Source organism: Lutra lutra, chromosome 4 (assembly GCF_902655055.1).
Source record: "Lutra lutra chromosome 4, mLutLut1.2, whole genome shotgun sequence".
Classification (NCBI taxonomy): domain Eukaryota; kingdom Metazoa; phylum Chordata; class Mammalia; order Carnivora; family Mustelidae; genus Lutra; species Lutra lutra.
Window position 1 is genome coordinate 99,177,424 of NC_062281.1, and position 18,641 is coordinate 99,196,064.

Consider the following 18,641-nt stretch of genomic DNA (forward strand, 5'->3'; position numbering starts at 1 on the left):
TTAAATAGTAGACTTGTTTACTGGGTAGGCTCAAAAATGAATTTTAAAGCACAAAAGCCCTAGACACAGGAATATGTTTTGTACAAATAGTAACCATCTGATACTAGGAAGTTTGTCTTTAAGTATAGGGATTTTACAGTAGAAAATAACTTTTGAATATTTGTTTTTGTGAACTGTTTAAATAGCTTCTCCAAGTTCAATTGTTTCTCAAGAATACAACTTTTTGGCTAAAAGTTGGGGCCAGAACTCTCTCTGGCATGATCATTAAAGGGTTAATAAAATTTTTTCTTGTGTTACTTATCCTCTTTCTCCCTCTGTTGTTTTATGTCTAGAGTTCTTTGTGGTATAAAGTTATAGCCTCTAAAAGACAACATTCTAAGGATAATAATAAATTTTGTTTTTATATTTTCTTTTCTTTAAAAAAAAAAAAAAACTCTTCAGATGTCATAATATTCTGATGAGCCAGGTGTGTCCTTAACACTAATGTTGGCTAGCCTTGCTGATTGCGTTCTTTCCAAATCTCCTTATCACAGATAGAGCTTTGAGGCCTTCATAACCATTAAGACTGCCACAGATTCTGAATATGATTTGGGTTCTATGATATATGATTGGGGCATAAGATTTAAAATACCTTCACTATACCTAAAATTTGCAAGTAGCTGGCTCAGTAATTAATATATGCTGTACATTTTCAAATAAAACAGTTTGGCATTTTTGGAGAATCCTTAGCTATTCTTATTTACTTGTTTCTTTAGATACCAAACTACTATAAAATTATAAAGAAACCAATGGATTTATCCACCGTGAAAAAGAAGCTTCAGAAAAAACATTCCCAACACTACCAAGTCCCAGATGACTTTGTGGCTGATGTCCGTTTGATCTTCAAGAACTGTGAAAGGTTTAATGAAGTATGTTAGCTTCCAAACTATAAAGTCTTGGATTATTAGTTTTTGGTTTTTGCTTGTTTATTTTTTTATTATATTTTTCCTGCTAAGAGATTTTTCTAATTTGATTGAAAATTCTTTTTCTCCTGCAGTTGTGTCAAAAGTAAAATTTGATTGCATCCACAGCTCTAATGAAGAAAGTTTACTATGTATAATTGGAAGTATATTGGATATACCTTTTTGAAGTTGAGAGTTGACATATACAAGTATAGAGAGTAGGCTGTAGTTAAGTATATGGAAAATGATTATTAAGTAGTCTATATTTGGGGTTCATTTAGGAAAGGCACTTGTACTGGTTTTATTATTAATGTAGGTTAATAATGTTAACCTATTAAATGCAGAACCCTGAAATCATAAACTAATTTCTGGTGGCTCATCTTGAATAGTAGCCCAGAGTATATAGAGTATATAATGTTGAGTTTTCTAATCTCAGCAATATGACTTTTATTAACTTCAGTTGTGTATTTTTTTTTGAGGATAAGGATGGGCTCTCCTTGAGGAAAAATATACTATATGACTCACTTCTTCAAGGAAATTGTTTTGTTTTCTTTGAGAAAAGGCAAGTCTCTTACTGTTAGAGAAGATTTTCATTATTCTATGAGAAGAAAATGGAATTAGATAAGAATCTACAAAATCTTTAGAAACCTCAGTAGTAAAATATCTTTATTACTGGTGAAATTTGGTGCCATATGACTATTACTAAAAGGACATCAAATCATTTAACATATACTCATAGCTACCTCTGGAAGCATCTAGATGACCTTTTTAATATTTGGAAAAAAAGAATCCTTAAGGTTAAAAGTATAGTGTAGCAGTATACCACAGAAAGTATAGTAAAACCTTACTCACTTGAACTTAAAATTGATATAGTTCCACTTTTTGTCTTACTTTCTAATCCAGTTAGATTATTTTCAAATAAATGTGCTTTTATGAATTGTAGCTAACATCTGCAAGGAAGAAGACACATTTTATCTGCTTTAGCAATGATTAAATAATTTATGGTTAACAAATTGCCATACAGATAGAATTCTAAGTGGTTTGTTGATGGTTTGGCAGTTTTTAAAAAGCAACATTTCTTATATGATTAGTTTTTTTGTCTTCGTGAGATTGATATATTCAGTCAACCGCCATTTCCGATTGACTTTACTAATTCAGAATTTGAAAGCATTCTTGAGGTTTCACAGTAGGTTTAGTAACAGAACTTTGTAAAGAAAGTGGTTCCATATTCTGTAGAATTTGAGAAAGCACTTAATCTGGTTATAGCAATTTGTTCCCCCTAGTATGGCTGACTTTCGTCGCCAATCCTATGCAGTTTCATAACTTTAGAAAGGATTATAATTTCCCTTTTTTTTTTTTGACTCTGGTATCCTTTTTAGATGATGAAAGTTGTTCAAGTTTATGCAGAAACACAAGAGATTAATTTGAAGGTAAGCTTTTCAGACCATGCAAACTTGGTGAAGGAATATGCATTACCAACAGGTGAATATTCCTATCTTTTGCTTGCAGGCTGATTCAGAAGTAGCTCAGGCAGGGAAAGCAGTTGCATTGTACTTTGAAGATAAACTCACAGAGATCTACTCAGACAGGACCTTCGCACCTTTGCCAGAGTTTGAGCAGGAAGAGGATGATGGTGAGGTAACTGAGGACTCTGATGAAGACTTTATACAGCCCCGCAGGAAACGCCTAAAGTCAGATGAGAGACCAGTACATATAAAGTAAAATGACATGAACTTAAATAATTGTTTAAAAAAAAAAAGAGAGAGAGAAAAGAAAACCTTTTATTTAAGTGTTGCTGGAATATCCTGCCTACAGTGGGCACCTCCTTGAAGAAGCTGATAGCTTTTACACAGTATTAGATTGAAGTAATGGACAGAAGTCACTTCTTGTCAAGAAAGGGGGAGAGAACTCTGTTTGCAACTTTAAAAGTAAAAACAAAAAGCAAAAGTGAAATGATATGAAGATTTCTGTAACTACAGAGGATGGTTCTTTAGAATGGCAGTTGGTGATCATGTGGTATTGATTGGTGCAGGATGCTGGGCATACAGGTACATACTTGAGGGTCATGTCGCTTGATAAATTATTTCTTTGGACAAGAGTGCACAGATACTAAAAACAACTTTCACGTCTCCCCTTCCACACACATACATACTGGTTTGTTTTCTAGCTAAAATCAGAGTTGCTCAGATTCCACTTTGATGTCAGTGCAGATGTGCATTGAATCATGCCATGACATTTTTTTCTCACTTTGATGCTGTTGGGCCTTAGTTTTTATATTGGTTTAAAGAACTCAACAGTAGTTTTATTTTCTGTTTATACCTAGAGTCTAGGAAACATCAGTGATCATCATTTTAATCACTTTTAATGGTCTGCTGAAATAAATACGGTAACTTTTCAGCAGCAGATCTTATAGTAGTCATTTCCAGGAAAACACTTCCACACAATTGCACTTCCCAGTCAGACCATCTGATCATACAGTTACTCCCATCAAAGGCAGAATGTTTGTTTTAAAATTAACCTAGTTTTCTGTACATTTGAATTTGATTGAGAAGGTGACAACTGGCTCTTATCCAGTCTTCCTTCATATCAGTTTTCTGATAGACCACTATTGGCAAACAGTAATCTGTCAACTACCAAATGTGTAAAATTTTCTGTATTTCACTTTGTCTTATTTGTAAATAGTGAACTAAAACTTCTGGCAGATCAGCAACATTTGCTGAGCCTGTTTTTTAAGCTAATGTGTATTCTTACTAATGTTCCTATCAAGAATGGATTTGTAATATATGCTGTCTATTTCTAATGTTCACATTCATATTTTGAGGTTCTATCTTATTTTAATAGAGAACAGACTTCTCAGAAAATCTTCAGAAGCAGCTTATTATTAAATATCAAACTATTGAAATAAACCCGGTGGGGTTAGATTACTCATCTGTCCACCAAGTGGGACATTTGCATGGACTGGGGGCTTAATGGACTTAGAAGAGGCCTGTAAGTAAATCCTGAAAATGAGCCAATCCCCACTTGAATGGTTACTGGAGTAAACCCACCTTTACTACCCTGAGTTCAGCCCCTGAGGCAGATAAACCACCTTGGCTTGGTTTCATTTTTCTTCTCTTCATTTGTGATGCTCAGATCCAAGATGTGTGTTCTAGACTGTGTACAGGCTTCTCTTTTGTTGGATTAAAAAATTTAGTCCTACTTTTGTATGGACACCTTAGAATAAAAGTGACCAAAATAGAAGACTTGCCATTAGGTATTTTTCAGACGTCAGCAGATTTGTGGCAAATCATTTGCCTTTTTAAAACTTCGGCTTCTGCAGTTCAGACAGTAGACTACTCAGTAAAAATTATTTGGCATAATTGTCTGAGGTAAATATTTTTTAGTGCATATTGAATCAAATAAAGTGCTCTAAAGAAATTATTATACAAATTCCTTTGGGTTGTTTTTCTTTTCTTAACAAGCGTGGGGGGTAAACATGAATATTAATCAGGCCTTCTGATGGTGTATGTAAGTGGTGTTGATTTTATTACTGCTGTTGACTTCATTCTGTGACTTTCTTTTAGCATCTCTTTCAGTTTTGTTATAAGTTCAGCTTTAAAACTTACACCGAACTGTTTTATCATTTTACTCACATTTCAGATACCTAAGAAGAGTTTTCTTAAAAGAGGGAGAGAATCGTTTTAAAATGCTTTATTTATGTGCATTTCCCTCTTTCCTACAACATTTATGATTTGAGTTTATCAGGCATATCTAGGGCACATTTGGGATGGTGAAGAGTAGCAGTATATCTTCCTTTTGTCAAGCCATTGATTTCTAATATTTTACACTTGTTCTTCAGTTGAGTCCTTTTCATGATTCTTAGTTAAGTCTTTTATATAGGTTCTACCAATGGGGGAGAAACTAAATTTTAAGTAAATATTTATTTCTTGATATTTGGGCCTTAAAAAATAATGTGTTCCCTTAAAGATATTTCTATGTTAGGTGAAATTTTTTTTTTTCTTTTAAGATTGGTTTTTGAAAAGCCACTTTACTGTCAACATTTAATAGGCTCCGTTTCTGTTAACAGAAGAACAATTCATACTACTGAGGATTTACTATTAAGTAAATAGCTATCAACAAACTACCCTTAAATGCAAGTTTAGATTTCATGGAAGCTTTTTTCTTGTACACTGATCCGTGTGTTCCTAAGCTGATTTGTTCAGCCACTATCTGATATAACCATTAGAAAAAGTATAAAAGCTTAAATTGATATTCAGATGTCTTCATGTTTTTTTATTAATTTATATTTCAAAAAAACAAACATTTAACATCAATTTCTAAAGGCAGTTTAATACTCTTTCTTTATTAAAAGACAGTATTTTAGACTTGGAGATGTTAAATGTTAACTTAAAAACTCGGAAAACTTTGCAATACTTCATTTCCGATCTCCCATCAGAACACTAAAAGCAAAGTGTTCCTCAGTCTGTTCTGGTGGCCTAAATTTTTTTTTTTTTTTTTAAGCACTTGGCTCAGCTAATTCACTGAGTAAAGGAATTGTTTTGCAAGGTGAAGCATGTACGTGTCCCAAAGTATGGTTAGGTTGTAGGTCATGATCTATATAGAAACATCGAATCATTACCACAGAGATAATAAGGCATTGGATCTCTTGTTGAAATTATTCTTTTTGGAATCAACGAGGTACTTTCTGACTTCTATGTCTTATATAAAGGAATTTTAAATAATATTAAAGTCAGTTCTCACTTTTTGTTGTAACAATTTTTGAGGTTTTTAGTTGATCCAAAGAAATAATGTTTTTAAGTAGAAGCAAGAGGTTTATAATGAGCAAATTGTTGGTTTTACCAGTTACCTCAGCAGATATCCTGCCCATGTAATTATTAGTGATGAGTGTTAATAAGCCAGTAGATTTAGGTCTTCTGACTGTGCCCTCGGATTTTGGCCTACCACATGTTATTCAGCAATCTCTTAGTATCCAAATTGGGAATAGATGCTGTGGCCCCCCTCTCCCTTGGCCTTTTAAGTCCCTTAGCCATTCTCACTCACAACACAGGATATATAAAGATCTCGTTTCTTGTTGAAGTCAACACTGCTTATTTGCATACTCAGCATTGGATCGGTGAGTAGTTTTATAAAATCCACCCACCCTAACTCCCTTAATTAAAACAATCAGATTCTTAATTCATACCATCTGTATTAATAATCTGCTGAAGATGATCCAAGGTTTTCAAGGTGTATCAGTTTGATCTTGAATTTAACCTGGATGCTTTCTTTTATTTTTCTGACAGTTCTCTCCTCCTCAGTAAAGCAATAACACTGCTTTAAGTCTGTTGCCTAATAGGCACGTCATAGTCCTCTCCCAGATGGTGATTTTATAGGAAAGTTTGTATGCATATCACCCAGTCTATCTTTTAAAAAATAAGAAATTTAAATGTATGCTGGAGCTTATGACAATATATTGTGGCATTTTATTTTAAAAATTGGGGAAAGTTGCATATTTTTTTAAAAGTAGGTATTTGAGTAAAAAAAAATTGAAGGTACTTTTTTAAGAAAAAAAATTTATATGCCACAGTTTACATAGACATTTCAGATTTCAACATGTACTCTGGATGTGATGGTTTCTTACTTGGCCAAAATGCATGTAAAACATATCTTCCATCTTAGTTCCTTGTGTTTGCCTTCGTGGTCTTTTATATATTTTTTATTATATCTGAGAAAATTATCTTCAAAAATAGGTCAATTTGGACATATTTGTCATAATCATACTACAAAATGTACAAAAATAAGTTTAGCCCTTTTCTAGCAAGTAATCTGTAAAAAATGCTCTTCTTTAGAATTCACCAAATTTGTATGTGGGAAGGCACTCAAATGATTTTGTAGGTGCCACTGCAATATTCCCTTTCAGGTGTGGCCTAAATTTCAGTCTTAAGAAGGAAGTGCTTGTCTGCTCCTGGTCTGAAAAATGTAGGCATTTACTATGTTTTAAATCACAGTGAAACATGTATATAAGCCTATAAAAACGGTATGTGCAATCTGAAAGCCTGTTATTTTCTATGTAGACATACACACGAAAGGGTTAAATTCACAGCCTTACTAGTTCCTTGCTTCCAGTATTTCAACTGGTCTCCTCCCCTCATTATTATTATTATTATTATTATTATTATTATTATTACTACTACTACTACTACAACTATTATTTTTGCACATAATTAATTACCCTTCAATATGATTCTTAAAGAAAAAGTGCTGTTTCTGTGGTATTGTATTCTCTAAATAATCATATTTAATTTTTTAAAACAAGGTTGCAGTTTCTAATTGTTCCGTTCCTGTGTTTTTTGCTGGTGTGTATTAAAAGCAAGATTTTCTTTTTCATGGTTATTTAATACATTAGCTGCCTGTAAATATTTCTTGTTATAATGCTCTGGAATGTGTTGTAGAAGTTGTATTAGATTAGTTTAAAGCCTTGTTTGAAAGCCACATTGTTTTGGTTATTTCTATTAAATTAGAAAATTGAAAAAGTTTGCAGATGAATTCCTTTTTTCTTCCTCTTTGAGTTGAGATGTAATCATTTTAAGTTTATTTGAAAAATGTATACTGTGTGTCAGGCACTGGAGATACAGAAGTGTCCCTGCCTTCACAAGTGTTGTTTAGACTGTATGAGAACAATGCATGTTACAATAGGGATCAACACAGAATACAGTAGGAAAATACAGGAAAGGCTCTAACACCTAACTTCGTTGGTCATGGAAGTGATCTCTTTCACTTAAAAAAATATGATAGGGTGCCTGGGTGGCTCAGTGGGTTAAGCCTCTGCCTTTGGCTCAGGTCATGATCTCGGGGTCCTGGGATTGAGCCCCACATCAGGCTCTCTGCTCTGCAGGGACCCTGCTTCGCTCTCGCTCTGCCTGCCTCTCTGCCTACTTGTGATCTCTGTCACATAAATAAATAAAATCTTTTAAAAAAATACAGTAACAGGGAACCAGGCAAGGAATGAAGAGAGAATAAAATATAGAAAAGTCTGAAAATGAAAGGGAACGTATATATTTATATTCTGGGACCTGAGAACTTCAGTTTGGAGTAGAGTGTAAGCTGGAGCAGTAAAATATTAAGCTGGAGAACTGAGCCAGGGTCCTTTTTAAGCAGTGCCTTGAAAGTCATGTTAAAGGGTTTGGGGCTTTTACTGATGGTAACAAGGAGCCCCTGAAGAATTTTAAGAGTTCCTAAAGAATTCTCTAAGAACAGGGTTTGGAAAGCCGATACAATCAGACTTGCCTTTTTGAAAGTTTATTTTAAACTGTGAAGAATGGATTATGGAGAATATTAGAAGTGGAAAGAGAGTTGTAGGCTGTAATCCAGAATTGCCCTAAACTAGCTATCTGGCAGTGGAGATGGAAACTGGCAGTCAAATTTTAGAGAGATTTAGAAAGTAAAACAGACCAATACTGGTGGCCAGGTGGTCCTTACCTTAGGCTTTTATTATATGATACTATTAATATCATAGTGGGAGAAAGGAATAGATTATGAGTGGAGGGAATGAGTTCAGTTTGGGGGGTATGTTGAGTTTAAGGTATCCATGAAAATTAAGTTGTGGGTGTCCATGTTTCTGGTGCTTATTACAAATAACTGGGCTGTAGACAGAGCCTCTAAGATCCATCGAGAATCCTATATTATTTGTCACCAAAAGTGGCTAGTTCATGATAGGCATTCAGCAAACACCTGTCAGAAGTTCAGCCATTAGTATAATGTTGTTAACTAAAACAATGTAGGGTATGATATTGCCTAGGAAAGTTTTATAATGGTAAGAGTAGGATACTTATGATAGTGGAAGAAACATTTAAGGAGTATATATATATAAAAAAAATTCTTTGAGAAGACTGAATTAGTCATGGAGGAAAGGCAGAGGAGCCATAATGGAAGATGAGAGAGATTTCATAAGGGATTTCAAAAGGAGTATCATTGAAATCAATTATTAGAGCAAGAGATGAAGTAAAGGTAAAGTGGCCACTGAAGTAAAGGTAAAGGGCCATGCCAATATAGAAGCCGTAGATGACCTTAGGAGACCAATTCCATTTTGAACAGCAGTAAGACTAGAGTGGGTTAAGTAATGGAGTGTAGATTGTTTTTCAAGAAATTTGACTGATTTTTCTTTAGGTTAAGCAGAACTATGGCCATGAATAACCAAATGAAGTATCAGAATGGAACTGCCAAATTGTTACCTTTCTGGATGCATTTTGTGTAGTGGAAAAATCATGAGTTTTGGCCATTGGGCCACTTGAACACTTTGGTTTGAACTAGTAAGCTTTGTTTAACCAGTTACCTGTCTGAACTCTTGAGTTTCACTTTAATTATTTGTGAAATGAGGGTAGTCATATCTAGCTCTGGGAATTAATATGGACAAGAGGTTATTTATAGCACAAGGTTGATACATGGTAAGTGGTGATAAGGAAACATTTAATTTCCTTTTCCCTATTTCCTCTTCCTGCTATTGCCATGTAAAAGGGGCAGGTTAGAAGTGTAATTTCTCTCTTTTTACTAAAGAGGCGAGAAAAATGTAGATGCAGGACCCCAAGGCTTTAAAATCTATCCTCAGTGGGGTGCCTGGGTGGCTCAGTGGGTTAAAGCCCCTGCCTCCAGCTCAGGTCATGATCCCAGGGTCCTGGGATAGAGCCCTGCATTGGGCTGTCCGCTCAGCAGGGAGCCTGCTTCCACCTCTCTCTTTCTGCCCTCCTCTCTGCCTACTTGTGATCTCTGCCTGTCAGATAAATAAATAAAATCTTTAAGAAAATAAATAAAATCTATCCTCAACTCTTGAATATTTAGCTTGTCCTTCACTAATTTGAGACTTGAGTTCTAAACTCCAGCAAACACAAAAATTAGCCTCTAGATTTTTAAGAAATAATACATGCAAAGATAAATTGGTAGTATACAACACCTAATCCAAGGCTTTGTCTCAAGCATCCCCTTTTTGTGGCCTTAAGTAAATATATGACTATTCTTTCATTTATAAAGTTGTTACTGTTGATCTGGAAAGGCAATATATAGTGACAGCTGTTTCTGATCATATGATAGACTGTATGCACTGAGGAACCCTCATGGTATAAAATATCTGAAATGCTGGATAAGATTCATTTAAAAAAAAAAAATCTTAAAATGTATTGCTGAGCTAGCAAGGAATATACTCAAAGCTGCAGTTTAAGCCCTGGGTTGGTTTGATATTTTTTCCCTTTGCATTTTTTTTTCTTTTTTTGTAAGTATCTGGCTTAAGCTTTGATTACCAAGGTATCCATTTCAGAGAGGCATCTACTTCAAAGACAGCTCTTGCTGAACAGCCCGTTCTCTTGTTTTGAATTCACCAATAAGAAGTGAGCCCATGGAACCCTAAACCTCCCCCAACCTCAGTAAACAGGGACCCCTGGTCATGTGTGTGTGTGTGTGTCCCCCACCACCCCATCTCCCTCTGCAACCTTGCTATGTGGGCCCAGCTGTGCTGTGTAATTTCCAGGTCTTATAAGTAATAAACCTTTATTTCTTTTGTTTCCTGATGGTTGTTGCTGAAGTGTCTTGCAATCAAATTAAGAACCGCAGATGCCCATCCAGTCACACCATTAGTTATTGGTGGGTTGAGACCAGTACAAAACAAAGCTCCACTTTATCACCTGTAGCATTTTTACCAAAAATATTTGACAATGTAATCATGAAATAATTAGTCAAAAGTGCAACATAGGACATTTACTAAGATGCCTGGTGTGAATTTTTAAAGTGCTATGTAAAACAGGTGGGGAGACTGTTACAGATCAGAAAACCACATGTAATGGGAGCACCTGGTAGCTCAGTCAGTTAAGCGTCAGACTCAGTTTCGGCTCAGGTCATGATCTGAGGGTTGTAAGATTGAGCCCCGCATCTGCTCTGCACTCAGTGTGGAGTCTACTTGGCTTTCTCTATCCATCTCTCTCTGCCTCTCCCCTCTCCCCCTGCCCTCTCTCTAAAATAAATCTTTTTTTTAAAAAAATCGTGCAATGCATTAACTTAGATTTCATCTTGAATTAAATAAACCTAGCAATTAAAGCCATTTTAGAGATATCTGTGGAAATTTGTATATGAATTCTTTTTTTTTTTTAAAGATTTTATTTATTTATTTGACAGAGATCACAAGTAGGCAGAGAGGCAGGCAGGGGGTGCGGGGGTGGGGGGAGCAGGCTCGCCGCCGAGCAGAGAGCCCGATGTGGGGCTCGATCCCAGGACCCTGAGATCATGACCTGAGCTGAAGGCAGAGGCTTTAAACCACTGAGCCACCCAGGCGCCCCTGTATATGAATTCTTAATGATATGAAATGTTTAATTTTCTTAGGTGACAGTGTTTTTTTCCTTATACAGGCAGTGTCCTTTTTCTTAGGAAATGCATGCTGAAATATCTAAGAATGAAGTGTCATACTACTTTCAAATGGTTAGGCCAAATGGGTGTGTGTGTGTAAAATATATATACAAGATCATGTGAATGGCAGGATAACAACTGGTGAATCTTAGTGAAAAGTAAATGAGGTGTTCATTGTTATTAGAAGTTTTTGAAGACTTCAGAGTTTTCAAAGTAAGGTTTATTTGGGTGAAACAAAAAGTGTGAATCCAAAGAAGTATTGAAAAAGACAGTTGCTCCAAAGGTTCTGCCAATCCTTGTGTCCTAAAGACTTTGGAATGGGCTAAGTTTTAAAAGGGAAACTGATCATAAGGCCAACATGAGGGTGAGTTTAGAATGAGATAATCTCCCAAAACCTGGTACTTCAAAATATGATTCAGTGAAAGAAGGAACCAGAATACCCTATCTCAAGAGAGGAAAGAGAGAAAACCGGGTGGAGAAAAGGGGAAGAAAAGAATCTACCCTCAGAATTGGTGTCTACAAGCTGACACTTAAAACGGTTTTGGAAGCAGACTTAAACTACCTATTGGAACCAGACAAACTACCTATGTCGTCAGAAAAACCAAGACTTAAAGTAGTATCAGGTTAGAAGTGTTTTCCAGGCATTTAAGTATTAATACAACTCTTTGAAGGAAAGCACTTCAAATCCAATCTCGAAGAATTTTCATAGTGTTACAATAATCTTGGACTCATTCAAGGTCACAAAAATGAGAAGTCATTATTTAAAACAATAGAAAGAGCAGAAGCTAGCCTGTAGTGATTGAAGACATTGAAATTATTGGATGAATGTATTCAGACATTGAAAAGATTTTAATATCTCTAAAATTGGGATGGCATTGTAGTGTATCAGCTATGTTACTGGTATAAAAAGTGGTGTATCCTTTACTACTTGATGGCTTAGATTCAATGAAATGCAAAATGCATAAGGAATAGAAGAATGTCCAAAAGTTGAGAAAGAATGAGAGACTATTAAAAATGGCAGGGGTGGGGATAATGGGTGCATGGGAAGAAAAATGATCAAATTTGAAAACAAAACATCTAGAAAAAAAATACAGATAAAAGAAGACCAAAATGAAGAAATTACACAGAATGCAGTACGGTACAGAGAGAATGTGGGAAGAAGTTAAAGGTCACCAAGAGCACATGGTGAAGTCCAACGAACATCTTATAGAGAGTACCAGAAGGATGATACAGAGAATGGTTATGGATGATCTTTGAGGGTATTTCAGCTGAGAACTTTACACATTTGCCTAAAGTCATACATGCAGCTTTAAGGAGTTTAGAAAATATATCAACATCTAGACATACTGATCTACGTTCTGGAAGATAGACAAAATCTAGGACATACACAAGTGGGAAGTCAAAGTTGACACTTCTATGAAGCAAACCACCTAAAATAAGTCCTTAAAAGAGCAAGAAAAGACTTATGAAGTTCACTGTAGTTACCACTGCAGTTACTTTAGAAAAACAATGAAAACCAGAAGACCGTGGGATAATATTTTTAGATAGTGAGAGGAAGATGTCTAGAATTTTGTAACCACAAAACTACCAAGGAAAAAGGACAGGGTCCTTTTGGATAAAAACATATCTTCATTAAATGAATTCTTGGTTTATTCCTGGAAAAGAAAACAAAAGTTCTAAGTCACAAGAAGGAATGGTGATCCAAGAAAACGGTTAATGAGGGTAAACTAAACTTTATAAAACAATAATGTCAATTTTTGAGTGAAAAAGTGAACCAGATGACTCCCAGCGTGACAATGTGATTCTGCTCCCCTGCTTCCAGGGAAAGTGGTGAAAATTTACAAAACAAAACCTGGGAAGCCTCTGGAAATGGACCTATGAACAAACAGCAGATGAAGAAACATCTTTTCAAGAAAACCTGTGACAATTCTGTAGGGATGGTGAGAGTCTGTGACATTTGAATCAAGGCTTCTCCCTACCTCCTTACTCTAGCTCAGCAATGTGGACACTCTAGACTGCTACAGCCAAAGTCACAAGGCTTTGTCTTTCTCAACTCCCAGTTGAAGGGCTGGGAAAAGCAGCACATCAGTCATTCTCATCCTGTCCCAGTGCCTGTTGCTGTGGTGAAGTTTTAAGTGAATGTGGTTGAGAAGTGTGTGTGTCTGGGGGCTCTGATTCTATCCAGCCCCCCACTCAGAGAATGGAGGCTCTACCTTGGGTGTGACATGCTTGGAATTACTGAGACACTGACCACCTTTGCCCTAGCACACGAGGTGGTGGTTCCATGCCAGGAAAGACCAACCAGAAGGCCTCAGGCTGCCTCCCCACTTCCTCCACTGAGCACTTAGTGATGCCACTTTCACATTGTTGCAGCTAAACCCTGGCTTTGAGATTTTAGCTTGAGAAAGAGGTACTTTATGAAACTAATAGCCCCTAATCTCTTCCAGAAGGATGGACTTAAGTTGTAATAGAATGTGGCCAAATTCAAACATGAGGGCACAGCACTGGAGGTTGTGACAAAAGGTAACTGAAGAGAGATTCAAGATAGTCTTAAACTGTAGGTTAACTAGTTTGCCAGAGAAAACTGGGAAATAAGCCCAAAGGAGCCATCCTATAATTATAAGAATATCACACACAGATCTCAGTAACTATGCATTTAAAGGAGCCAGAATATGATTAGATGAGTGTATAGAGCAACTTGGGCCCCACAGCATTGTTGAAAATATAGCAGCTGACAACTATGGGAGTTGTTAAAACTCCCATATGGCCTGGTTAAAAAAAGGGGGGGGCGGGGGGAGCCCTATCAAATCCGCTGTCATCCCAGGGAAATTTACCCAAGCTATGCATCAGGGGCTTAATGCTGGGAGAGAGGAGGGAGTACACTTCACTAAAATAATTCAGCCAGTCACTAAACAACAGCACCTCAACAAATAACTTGAGGTGGAGGAGGGGAAAAACCAGCTGCTATGTTATCTAAAATCTCCATTCCCCAACAAATACTCATGCAAAGAAATATAAAAGTGTAGCTAATATGCTGGAGATAAAGAAGGCAATAGAAGCTATCTGTGAAGGTAACAGGATGTTGGATTTATAAGAAAAAAACTTGAAAGTAGTCCACTGTAAACATGTCCCAGAACTAAAGAAGCCATGGTTAAAAAGTAAATGAAAGTATGATGTCAATGTCACATTAAATGGAGAATATCAATATAGAGATTAATATTAAATGAAAATTCTTCAGGGGGATGCCTGGGTGGCTCGGTTGGTTAAGCGCCTGCCTTCAGGTCAGGTTATGATCCCAGGATCCTGGAATCGAGGCCCACATTGGCCTCCTTCCTTGGCGGGGAGCCTGCTTCTCCCTCTGCCTGCCACTCATCCTGCTTGTGCTCTCTCTCTCTCTCTGATAAATAAAGTCTTTAAAAAAAAATTCACTAGAGAGACTGGACAGTAGACTTGAACTGGCAGAAGAAATAGAGCAATAGAGGTAAAAAGAAATGGAGAAAAATGAACACTGCTTCAGAGAAATGTAGGATGCTTTTAAGCACACTGACACATGCATAATGGGAGTACCAGAAAGAGATGAGAAAAATTAGTAAAAATATTCAAAGACATGAAAAAATTCCCCAAAGTATTGCAAAAGCAATAACCTAAGACCACATAAATGCTTATTTCCCTTCTCTTAATTGATATAAAATTGGGACTGTATAAAACATTATGGTGTATCATTGGGGCCATACAGAAATGTAGTATATATGTATTTGCTAATAGCATAAAGGAGGTGGATAGCAGTGAATTTGTGCAAACCTAAGGAAATTACTATAATTGGTAAGTTAATAATTATAACTTTTATTGGGTTTGTAACGTCAAAGGAAGTTTATATGTAACAATATCACAAAAAAAGGAGGAAACAAATAGAGCTACATAAGAGTAATATTCCTATATGGAATTAGCCTAGTATAAATCAATAGGTCATTCTGACACGATGTATATGATAAACTCTAGAGCAACTTAAAAAAAACAAAGCCTACGAAAATAAAAGTGAAAAATTAAATTAGAAAAATATACACTTGAAGTGAAAGAAAGCACTAAAGGAGGACTATAAGAGCAAAGAAGACATGAGACAGCAAAAATTAAAATCGTAGACATCAACATAATAATATTAAATATGAATGGGTTAAACACTTCAAATCTAGAGATTGTCAGACTGGATTAAAAAGACCTGATTCAAGTATATACTGTCTGCAGGAGACACACTTTAGATTAAAAGATACAAATAGGTTGTGAATAGGAGGAAATAAGACATAGCCTGCAAAGAGCAATCACAACAAAGCTGGAGTGGCTATATTTTAAGAGAAAATAGGCTTTAATACAAAAATTCGAATGGGGCACGTTTTATAATGATGAAAGTGTCAATTGACATCAGGGAGATTTAATAATTCTAAACAAACACATAACAGCACCAAAGTACCTGAAAACAAAAACGGATAAAGGAAAAGTAAATACAACAATAATGGTTGGAGACTTCAATATCCTAGTTTTCAATAATGGATAGCAAACTAGACAGAATAACAAAACAGAAGATGAACAGCAGTACAAACTTAACTGATCGAATTGACATTTGTAGAACACTCCTCTCAACAGTCAACAGATAAACATTCTTCTCAAGTGCACATGGACCATCTCTAGGATAGGTCATGTGCTAAGCCATAAAGCCTCAATAAATTTAAGAGAATAGAAATAGTGCAACATAGGTTCTTCAGCAACAGTGGAATGAAATTAGGAGCCAGTAACAGGAAAAGGGTTGAGAAAATCATAAATATGTGGAGTTACTGAACACAACACTCCAAATAACCAATGGGTCAATAAAGAAATCAAGGGAAATCAGAAAACACTTAGAGATGAATGAAAGTGACACAGCACTACAGAAGTTATTAGCTTCAGCTACAGCAGTGCATAGAGGGAATTTTATAGTTGCAAATGCTTATATTAGAGATTTTGAATCAATAACCTAACCTTAGAAATTATTCTTCAGAAATAAAAGAATTATAAAAGAATACAATGAACAGTTGTATGACAACAAATAAGATAACCTAGATGAAATGGATAAATTCCTAGAAAGACTAAAGCTAAGGAAAAAAAAATAGAAAATGTCAATAGATCTGTAGCAAGTGAAGAGTCGGAAGTAGTAATTAAAAAAAAAATACCCACGAAAAAATAAATGCCCACGGAAAAAAAAGCACAGGCACAATTGGCTTCACAGCTTAATTCTATTAAACATTTAAAGAAGATCAGTTATTCACTAACTCTTCCTAAAAAGAGAGAACACTTCCCAACTCATTTTATATGGACTGTTTTACTCTGATGCCAAAACCAGATGAGACATCACAAGAAAAGACTACAGACCAATATCTCTCAGGAATATGGATGGTAGATCTTCAACGGACCCTAGCAAACTTTATGAAGCAGCATAAAAAAGAATTACATACCATGACTGAGTAGGATTAATCCTAGGGATCCACAGTTCAACATCCGAAAATCAACATAATACATCCTATGAATACAACAAAAAACAAAACTTACAGGATCATCTCAGATTCAAGAAAAGCATTTGATAGAATCCAATGCCCTTTTGTGATAAAACAACAACAACAACAAAAAACACTCCACAAAGTAGGAATAGAAGGGAACTTCCTCAATGTGGTTAAGGGCATTGATGAAAAATCTATAGATAACAATTTAGGTAAAAGATCGAATGCTTTCTCTCCATCATTAGGAAAAAGGCAAGGGTATCTGTTCTTCCTGTTGTTCAACATTATGCTGGAGGTTCTAGCCATGACAATTAGGCAAGAAAAAGAAATGAAAGGCCTCCAGATTGGAAAGAAAGAAGTAAAATGATCTCTATTTACAGATGACAAGAACTTATATAGGGAAAATCCTATGAATATACTAAAAATCTATTAGAACCAATAATCATGTTCAGCAAGTTTGCAGGATGAAAGACAATATAAAAATCCAAGTTTAGGAATTAAGTTTAACAAAAAGTGCAAAATTTATACTCAAAACTACAAAAACATTGAAAGAAATCAAAGGACATTTAACTACTTGGAAAAATCTCATGTTCATGGATCAGAAAACTTAAGATTGCAGTGTTCAAACTGATAATAGATTTGTTGTAATCCTATCAAAATCCCAATGAATTTATTTTGTAGAAATTGACAAGTTGATTCTAAAGTTCATTCAGAATTTCAGGGGACCCAGAATAGCTAAAACAATCTTTAAAAAGAATAAAATAAGAGGACTCACCCTTCCCCGATTTCAAACCTATCTACAAAGCAATGCTAAGTCACGCTGGTACTGGCACAGGACAGAAATAGATCAGAGGAATAGAACTGAAAATCCAGAAATAAAACCATACATGTATGGCCAACTGATTTGTTAACAAGGGGGCCAAGACCATCCAACGGGAAAGGAGCAGTCTTTTTAACAGATGTTAGTGGTTCAAAAAAATGTTAATGATTCACCTGGGTAGCCACATGCATGTAAATAAAGCTAAACTATAAAACTTTCGGGAGAAAAAAACTTCCAGGAGACAACAAAGGGGGAAATCTTCATTACCTTGTGGTTGGCAAAGGATTCTTAGATGTGATGCCCAAAGCACAAGGAACAACAAAAAGATAAATTTGACTTACCAAAATTAAAAATTTTGTTCACCAAAGAACACCATCAAGAAAAAAAGACAACCCTCATAATGGAAGAAAATACATACAAATCCTATATCTGATAAGGGACTTGTATCCAGAATGTATAATTTTTTTTTTAAGAGAGAGCAAGTCCATTGCAGAGTCTGATATGGGGCTTGATCTCATGACCTTGAGACCATGACTTGAAATTAAATCAAGAGTCGGATGCTCAACCGACTGAGCCACCAAGGCACCCCTGTATAAAAATCTTTTGCAATTCAATAATAAAAAGACAACCCAATTTAAAAATGGGCAAAGGGTCTGAATGGACATTTCTCCAAAGAAGATATATAAATGGCCATTAAGGACATGAAAAGATGCTCAACATCATCAGGGAAATGCAAAACAAACCATAATAAGATAGCACTTCACACCCACTGTGATGGTTGGAAGTGAAGAGTCAGATAATAACAAGTGTGAGAGAGCACGTGGAGGAATCAGAATCCTCTTATACTGCTAGTGGGAATGTAAGATGGTTCAGCTGCTTTGGAAAACAGTCTAGCACTGTTCAAACTATTAAGAGTAGGGTTACAATATGATCCAACAATTCCACTTTTCGTATATAACCAACAGAAATGAAGACACATCCACACAAAAA

General features: G+C 35.7%; 1 protein-coding gene across 2 annotated transcripts in view; it reads left to right on the plus strand.

The window, feature by feature from the left end:
- The window catches only part of TRIM33 (tripartite motif containing 33), a 110,728-nt gene extending 104,520 nt beyond the window's left edge, over window positions 1–6,208 (plus strand). Inside the window, exons 18-20 of one of the 2 annotated variants that reach the window (XM_047725119.1) lie at window positions 756–908; window positions 2,321–2,371; window positions 2,451–6,208. In XM_047725119.1, the coding sequence (XP_047581075.1) occupies window positions 756–908; window positions 2,321–2,371; window positions 2,451–2,663 (417 nt within the window). In that variant the 3' untranslated portion in view covers window positions 2,664–6,208. The remainder of the gene's footprint in view (window positions 1–755; window positions 909–2,320; window positions 2,372–2,450) is intronic. The other variant, XM_047725120.1, reaches the window with a different exon arrangement.
- Window positions 6,209–18,641: the final 12,433 nt, after the last annotated feature.